The sequence below is a fragment of the Triplophysa rosa genome, linkage group LG6, assembly GCF_024868665.1.
Source record: "Triplophysa rosa linkage group LG6, Trosa_1v2, whole genome shotgun sequence".
NCBI lineage: Eukaryota > Metazoa > Chordata > Actinopteri > Cypriniformes > Nemacheilidae > Triplophysa > Triplophysa rosa.
In genome coordinates, this window is record NC_079895.1 from 27,499,102 (window position 1) to 27,508,359 (window position 9,258).

Sequence of the window (9,258 nt, forward strand, 5' to 3'; positions counted from 1 at the left end):
TTAGCTCGTATCGTTTGTACATTAAAACTCCATATCAATTAAATACAAACCCTTGCATGTATCTGTTAGAGCATTTGTTAAACCCTGACAAAGGTTTTGATATCTCCAGGTGATTAATGGTTATAATAATACTGAATGTATGTCTATCAAGCACATTTTTGTTAAGTTAAAGAGTTCACATATTTAGTTGTGTCAGTATGTTAATACTGCGTTAGTCTACAGCAGCGGCACAAACATGTACTGTATATAAACTCATACAAACTGAATAAACATCATCTACAGATTCACAGCATGTTTTAGGACTAAAACTGTTCTGCACGTGAAACTCATTTCAGCTCATTTAACATGATGTGCAGTTTGACTTATTCAAACAAATGAATGATAGAAATGGACGCATGATGGATTTTTATGGGCAGTGGTGGAATACAACTGCTCGTCATGCGAGTAGGATACAATACAATACAATACAATACATCTTTATTATCAACCCAGCTTGAAATGTGTCTTTCACCACACCAGTAACACAGTTTCATAGTCGATAAAATAAAAAAACAGGAAGAACCATCGCATCAAATGACTACATTGATGAATAATAACAACATTATGTGTTTTAAAGCTTTCTCTGTTGGCCACAGATTGATGATGTTTTCTGCAGATGGATGACTGGCGTCTCTTTTATGTGTCATGTCATGTGCCGCCAATGATGCTTCAATCCCATTTAATCCAGGAGGACATTTAAACGGTTTGAATGGTTTTGTTGTTGTGTGCAATGAACAGAGCACGCCAGTGTGGATCTCAGAGGTTCATCAGAAGTGAATGTTGAGGAAAGTAATAATAAGAGAATCTTTAGGAACGCTGCTTTCTCTCTCTCTCTCTCTCTCTCTCTCTCATTATTATGTCTGTCACCAACTGCATCATTTATTTATTAATGTGACCTACCGCCTGATCCACCTTTCCTTTACTTATAGGGTCTCCAGCTAATGAGGGGCCAGACAGACAGATAGACAGAGAGACGGGGTCCCTGGAGAGGATAGCCCTCTGAATGACAATTATCCGTTACATTCTGAAGAAAGAAGAATCACGAGCGACACAGACATATGTGGAGGAGACATTTACAATCAGATCGAAAAGCCTTTATTATAACTCTATTGTGTATGTGAGCAGTACAGAATGCAAAGTTGGATCTACAGTGAACATTTACTTAACCACAGGAATGCCATCAGATGAATGATACTTCTTTAAAAGAATGCAAAAGATATAGCTCTGTTCAAATCAGAACACTTATTGGTTGTCAGATGTCTAAGACCCAATGTCTTGTCTTCAGTCCCAGAAGTGTTATTTTCTTGACTCAAGCACAACTTATTCCCACATCCTCGTTGTGATTACAGTTATGGGTTCCCATTCCGCCGTGTGGACAGTCAAAGATGCTCTGCTCCTGACCTCTACATCGCACCTCATCCAGCCAGATTTTTCCAGCTCCTGCAGCAGACACACACGCAGCAAATACGTCTAAGAGATATTCAAGGTTGGGTAAAGCGTGATGTAAATGTATTGAGCGTGGACGGATACAGCACCTCCGCTGGCTGTGAACACCTGAATTGACCTCTGGAAGCCCAGCATCTTACACACCACCGTCGCGTCCACGCTGTCAAAGTTATCATCACACACCGTTCCCCAGACATTCTGGTACACCACCTCCAGTCTTCCACGAGTGGATGATCCAATTAAACGCACCACAGCTACAGTATATAACACACACACACACACACACACACACACACACACACACACACACACACACACACACACACACACACACACGACACACGCGACGACTATTCAAACACATGCAGCTTAAGCAACTTACAATGAAAAAAACAACTTATAGAATTTACTTAATAAAATCCTCGTAACCATTTGCACAAAATCTTTTGTATAATTTGCTGCTGTAATTCAACTTCAAGGTTTGCTAACCAGAATAAAGTAAATTCTACTTAATAAATACATTGAATTATACTATTTTTTTACAACATAGATGGTCAAGTGAGATGAGACTGGTGGTCTCTGTACTGGCATTAGCACACTTACTGCTTAATAAATGAAATAACACACTTCATGACTGATATTATACAACTTCCCTCAGCCGAGGCACGGCAACAACTTAAAAATAATACCAAAACTCTCATAGATCTCAAAGATAAATCACCACAAAACACGAACAAGTCTTTCTTTTTACTGAACAACACTTAAAATGACAGTTAATCTTGAAAATGAATCTCCTTATGCAGTCAGATGCAAAGCATGCTGGGAACGACAGATCAACTGCCAAGGTAGTTATATCTACAAAAATGATTTATGTAGTCTCAACACAAAATAAATAACTTGACTTAATTTGTCCAATTTAAATGGGTTTAACATAATAAAATTGATGTTGGATTTACCTAATTACCTAATTCAATTAAAATAACAAAATAATTAAAATCTTAACAACCAAAATTAGTAGATTTTTACGTTATTTCAACTCCTTTTTTTGTTAAAAACAGGAACATAATTATATGAAGTATATTTTAATAATTTCTTTTCATTAAAGGATGATAGAGGTCTTTTTGATTTACCTGGTCTGTTGTCAGCAACTGCATCATCCTTCTGACCCTTTGGACCTGTCCAACCCACAATCAGTCAACTACTTACCAAACAAAACATAAACACACACTCTTTAGACATGGATGCATGTGTGCAGCAAAATACCTGGCTCTCCCTTTTGTCCCGGCACACCTGAAAGAAAACAAATGTTTTCATGTCGTCGTCTAGTCATTAACCTTCTTCAATTCAAAGAGAAAAGAGAATACTGGATGATGATGATTCTTCTCCCAGACATACGGCATTTACTCGCAAAATTCATCAAAAGCAGAGTTAGTATAGCTTTGTTTTTAGTTTTAATGTAGTTTTATTCAAATAGCTTTTTTAATTATATTTTTAGTTTTAATGTTAATACATTTTTGTGTATTTTAATTTATTTCCGAGGCAGCATTTCCTATTTTCTTGAAAAAACTTAAAAAACTAGTATTTATAAAAATATTAAACGAAACGTTATAAAACATATACAAAAATATTACACTAAACATGATTTCTCAAATAAATAAAAGGCAATAAAACAAGAGTTTCCCCTGTCACAGGGCTTGGGGAGTAACGAAATATTGAAAATACAAAATTTGAGTAAATGTATTTCATTACAGTTACTTTTCAATGGGTGGTAATCAAATTACAGTTACATCCGAAAAGTATTTTAGATGACCAAAGTTTTTACTTTGAATTTTATTGTCATTTATTTCATTTAAACAAATCATAATCTGTAACAAGCAATTAATGTAAACAACAATCTGTGATTCTCTAACTCTGACGATCTGCTCATAAGTTTAAAACCCCTTGCCGAATATGCAAAATGTGAATAATTTTATCAAAATAAGTGGCATCTGGGTTCATAGAAATTGCATGTTAATTTTATTTAGTACTGTCCTGAATAAGTGTGATAGTTGTTTGTGAGTTTCTTGTTTAAGTAATTTTTTGTTAATTGCCACTTTTTGTCTCAACATTTCTGACTTTTTCTCACGATTGTGAGTTTATAACTCAAATTCTGATTTATTTTCTTAAAATTGTGGTATATGTCTAATGAGGGAAAACTTTAAAACTGATGTTGTGTAAAATAATAAGCAGAGGAAAGCCCAGTCCTTTGTTTGATGATCCCTTTGTGTTATGCACTTTATAAGTATTCGATTAAATTACACAATTTGTGTAATCTAACGAAATAAATTACAGATTACTTTTTAAAGCATGTAGTTTGTAATCTGTAGTGAAATACATTTGAAAAGTAACCTTCCCAGCTCTGCTTATGAATGAGATTGAAATAGTGATTTCTGTGAGAATGTGTTGGTTGATCTGCATTAGCACATGTGTCAACTAAAGAAAAATGTCCCGTTATGGCAAATATAAAGCGCATCAGTTATTATCAGATTATCAAATGTCAATCAGATGTCAAAGTTTTACATTCAGACACTGTGTAAAAAAAGTGGAACTCACCCGAATCTCCTTTGCTGCCACTGAGTCCAGGAACACCTGCAACCACCACAACAAACTCACATGTGTGGACTGAACCAAATCAACGGTGCATTACTTGCATACGCTTATATCTTTATTTACCTGGAAAGCCTGCATCTCCCTTCTGGCCCGGAAGTCCTGGAATACCTGAAAAAAGCAGCTAGGTAATCATGTAGAACATGGCATATATCACATTCATTTCCATGTGTCTTTAGCACTCTCACCCGGTCGGGCAGTGCCGGTGTCTCCCTTTGGTCCAGGAGAACCTTTTTCTCCAGGTGGTCCTTGCAATCCTGTTGCTCCCATTTGTCCCGGAGGCCCTAAAAGACCCACAAACCCAAACGCTAAGAAAATGACCTGAAAACAAGAGCTCAAGAAAACACGAAGCAAATCCACGCAGCCTGAATTCAGATAATGACTGAAAATGAAACAATTCATAACTTTCAAACAGGGATGCTTTTCCCAAAAGCACCGTTAGCCAACTATGGTCGCAAGTTCCGTCGCTCCAGCATAATTCAACGATTTAAATGTTTCCCAAAAGCATCGTTCCGACGATCAATTGTAAGCAGCATGGCAAAGTTGCGTGGTTGGAACTACACGTCTGAGCTGTGGTTAGAAGCATATTTCCTTGATATTATGACATGTAGACTTACATGCATCAAGCTTTTGAGCAAAGTAAGCAAGCAATTCTATATCCATCATTCTTAAGATATACAAATTCAATTTTACATCTTTTAGTTTGTCAAGAAAATAGCTCTGTTTTTTGAAAAGTGCGCATGCGTGTGACCTGTGTGCTCTAGGACCCTGGGGAATCTCATTGGGCAGGGTGACGTAGGAGGACACTTATAAATGAATTAAATATCGTGATATAAAACAACAGATAACAAAAACAGAATAGCAAAAGCAGTCCTGCAATGTATGTTATTCACAACAAGAATTTGACATTAATTCGATCTAAAGGTCTTTAGTAGACGTCATTACTCCACCGCCTCTGTGGCATCATCAAGTAGATTGCTGAACCAACTTGTTTCAAACAATTGATCTCCTACAGCAGGGGTTCTCAAAGTTTACATTCAAAGGTCCAAATCTGAATTCTTCTCAACGTCAAAGGTCCGGTACAATTGCTATTACAAAACTTGCTTTTAATAAACATTTAAAACAACTTTAAATGAATTTCAAAAACAAATAAACTCTATATGAAGAGTTTATTTGGAAAAACAGATAACTCAGTTTTAATTTTTTTTAAATCGTGTTTTTATTGTGTTAGTTAGCTGTATTTTATATGATCACTTAATCAAAAGAACCCAACTGCAGTTTCATTGATATTAATTTGAGTGCACAATAAAAACATTGTTTTTGAACATCTTGTGTACAAGTTATTTTATGAAAATCAACTCTTCGTATGCTAATCATCATATTCGTGGCGTCATCTAGTCGTACTTGCGTCTTAACTGTTATGTACAGTGCTGCATTTTTATACAACAAAATGCAAAAGGCCGCTCTCATTTGCATATGTTCTGCTTATGAAATAGTACTTCAATGTAACTTTTAGTGAATCGTGCAGCACAAATGTCCGTCTGGGCAACAAACTATGCAAATATTTACAGACAAACTACATCCATTTTCATATGCCCAGGCAGTCTGTAACAGTGAAAGAGTTTTGGAAACGCCGTTTTGTTCGGTCGGTTGAATGTGCTTCTGTTTTCTGCCGGTATTGCACAGCTAGATCAAGAGAAAGCAAAACCACGCGCTCGCGGGGCTGTACCGGCAACATTTTATCTACGCGCTTTACCTTAAGAAGTCTGTAAACACTACTAAAGATGCCCAGCGCGCAAAACGCTCTCTGCCAACTGAAAACAATTAAAAATAGGCGCGTCTAACAGCAATAAACGCTTTTTACGTGAACGGACCCCTACACTGGTTTGTGCGCGTGGCGCGCATGCGTGTTTGTTTGGAACTTGGCGGGTCCGGAACGAATTCCCTCCCGGACCAGAGTCTGGACTTTGGGAAGGGCTGTCCTACAGAGTTACTACGGTTTCGGGAAACAGTCGTAACTACATTGTTATTTTCCCCAACGATGCATATCGTACTATGGTGGTTAACCAGCGAGTTAGGTCGTTGTTCAGGAAACGCACCCCTGAACAGATTAATTAGAAGACGGTATCACTCCACCACCTGTGTGACGTCATCAACTAGACTGTCGAACCAACGTGATTCAAACGACAGATGTGCGACAGTTATGGAACTTGAAACTTTACCAAGACGTCCTCAGAACGTGGAAACAAAGTAATGTCACGCCGACCAAATGAAAACTGACTGGAGACGTTTTCAGAACATACTGTGTTTGCTGGATCTGATGTTGTTGTCAAAATTCAGTTATTTACATATTCTGTGACAAATTATTCAAACATTTTCTTTACGTTGTGTACGTTTTAGGCCTTTTTTTTTAGAAAACAAACTGTTTTATTTACCAAGTCAAATGGAATTGAACAACTTAGAAGCTCAATATCTCAGAACCTTATTCAAAGGCACAAGCATTTTTACCTGTAAGTCCAGGAGGTCCCGTTTCTCCATGCTCACCCCGAGACCCGACGTCTCCTTTAGGCCCTGAGAGAAATGGAGATTTAAAGTGGAAAAATGTTATTGTTTCTCAAAATAAACGAAAAGGTCTTTCTGGATTCTGATTGGTCAGTTATTCCCACATAAGAGCCCCCCGATTCCCATTTCTCGTCTAAAACCGCGCGGAAAACGCGAGCTGCACCTCTTTCTCTCTTCAAATGACCCGCGGTGCGTGGGCGGCACTCCAAAAAACTATTTCCATCTCGATGTGGCGCCTATGCGCCTAGAAAAATGTGCGCGCTGCACCACATGTGTGTCGCCCCCAATTTGCGCGCGCCTACATTTAAAATAACGAATATGCGCGCGGAAAAGACGTGAAATGTGAATCGGGCCTAACACAGTCATCTTGACCTTAAAAATGATTTACTTACAAATAAATCTGCTTTACAGTAATAAAATATGTGAGGTTATATTAACAAACAAAATGTGCTGTTTTTTTGCACTCTCAAAAAGCATGTGTTAATTACTTACACACTGTTTGTGTCATGCTTTTCACATTTTGTGTTGATTTTGTGTGAAATAAATGAAAGTGAAGTTAAGTTAAGTTGAGTTGAGTTAAAAGTAACTCAAAATGTGTCAACCAGGACCATAAAGATCATTATTTTCAATGTAGCCTATGTTAATAATTCGGACAGTGTATGTCAAGTTACAGTTTATATATTGTACAAAAATGCACATTTGTTATCATAGTCTCAGGACAAATCTGTCCTATCGCTTCAGTTTATTGTTCAGTCTGAATGTACCGGGGTTTCCAGGAGTCCCTTGAAGTCCCGGGAACCCGTTCTTTCCATCAGAACCCGGACGACCATCAGGACCTTGAATACACCGAGACAGAAGCAGACAAGAATCCATCAGAGCGGAAATAAACATAAACACACGTTTCTACGTTTTCAACGTGATGAAGGATGTACCTGGTGCTCCTGGTTCTCCTCGGCTTCCTTTGGAACCTGGAGGACCTGTCGGAGAAAGTGTCACACGTGTGGTGATGTACTGTAACGCTCTGGTGCATTCATGAGTTTAGTGATGGTATAGTCAAGGGCCATTTACCAGGAATACCCGGGATGCCAACTGCCCCCGTTTGCCCCGCCACACCCGCCTCGCCTCGCTCTCCTTCTTTACCTAGAGGTCCAGGCTCACCTGTGCGCCCGGAGAGAGACAGAGAGACATACACATGTGCAGAGATTTCTGATGCTGTCCTGAGCAGGATTCTCATTTCACCAGCGGAAACATCAACACACACACACGCACACACACACACGCACGCACGCACGCGCACACACACACACACGCACACACGCACACACACACACACTGACCTGGAAAGCCAACGTCTCCCTTTTGTCCTGGCATCCCTGGCAAACCTGATACACAACAGACACAGCGGATAAATACTGACTGCTCAAACAAAACCACCTATTTACTCTCAGTTTATATGAGATAAAAGTGTGAGGGATTTAGACTGTCCACACGTCTGAACCCCGAGTAAAACCCATGAGAATAAAGCCGTTTTTAGCCGTTCAGGGACATTGTTCAGTGATGTTTATTCACTCATGATGATGCAGCAGCACCTTCTAATCCTCATCACACGGCCCACTACATTTTGTCTTTCACACCACCTCTCGAACAAGTGTTTTGTTATTTTCCGTTCTCTCTCTTGCATTGCAGGTGTTAACATTTTTAATGATGTATAAATAAATATTATTGATGTGTTGGATGTTTTGTGTCATCCTCAGGATCAGACAATTGACTATAAACCAGTTTGATTGCACTTAAGATTAAATGAATGAAAGAAAGACGAGCGAGCGAGTGAGTTCATGTAAAAGAAAGAGTTTGAAAGTGCATAACCTCACCGGGACGTCCCGGTGGTCCAGGTATTCCACGTACACCAGGAGGACAAATCATGGCTGTGAAATACAGAGAAATATACACATTTCTAACTCCTTTCTAATCCTTTCACCACAAGACACATCACATTGATGAAGAATGTGTTATTTGTGTGTTTACGTCTTTGTGCAGTGAGATTGAAGTGGTCGAGTTGATTCTGTAATTTGTTTAGAGTCCCGTCCTCTCCACACAGATCAGACAGACACTGCTGTCAAACACACACAATAATGACATGATTTATCTCTCGCAAAGTAACAAAAGAAGGGAAGGGAAATACAAGAACGGGCACACAACACTCCTTAAACACGACGAGGACACTGAATACTGAGGTTTACTTATAGTGTGAGATGTCTTAAATAATGTACAATAACACCTTATTCCATATGCAGGAGTCATCTTTTCAAACACCAAATAATGGGATTTGTGCTCGTCAGTTTACTGGTATTTGTGACATTATTTAATGCCCAAAAAAGCATGTGCCAAACTTTACGCTAATTTGTGCATTATGGAAATAATGTGTCAACACTCTGAACAATAATTCACCGGATCTGTTGGCTGTACCTCATTTACAGTAGTGCAGCTGCAAGTGAAAAAATGTAATGTATTGATTTATTTCAAACTTACAAGTGCCAAACTCAATTCATGAGTTCTGCTGACTGC

General features: G+C 38.6%; 1 protein-coding gene across 2 annotated transcripts in view; it reads right to left on the bottom strand.

Annotated features, from left to right (window-relative positions):
• Positions 1-411: 411 nt before the first annotated feature.
• Positions 412-9,258, bottom strand: part of marco (macrophage receptor with collagenous structure) — a 12,935-nt gene continuing 4,088 nt past the window's right edge. Inside the window, exons 5-18 of one of the 2 annotated variants that reach the window (XM_057336375.1) lie at positions 8,719-8,803; positions 8,565-8,618; positions 8,031-8,075; positions 7,762-7,851; positions 7,626-7,670; positions 7,458-7,529; positions 6,640-6,702; positions 4,320-4,415; positions 4,198-4,242; positions 4,078-4,113; positions 2,749-2,775; positions 2,616-2,660; positions 1,575-1,739; positions 412-1,479 (exon numbers count right to left, since the gene is read on the bottom strand). In XM_057336375.1, coding sequence (XP_057192358.1) covers positions 1,349-1,479; positions 1,575-1,739; positions 2,616-2,660; positions 2,749-2,775; positions 4,078-4,113; positions 4,198-4,242; positions 4,320-4,415; positions 6,640-6,702; positions 7,458-7,529; positions 7,626-7,670; positions 7,762-7,851; positions 8,031-8,075; positions 8,565-8,618; positions 8,719-8,803 — 999 coding nt within the window. In that variant the 3' untranslated portion in view covers positions 412-1,348. Of the gene's footprint in view, positions 1,480-1,574; positions 1,740-2,615; positions 2,661-2,748; positions 2,776-4,077; positions 4,114-4,197; positions 4,243-4,319; positions 4,416-6,639; positions 6,703-7,457; positions 7,530-7,625; positions 7,671-7,761; positions 7,852-8,030; positions 8,076-8,564; positions 8,619-8,718; positions 8,807-9,258 lie in introns of both variants that reach the window. The other variant, XM_057336374.1, reaches the window with a different exon arrangement.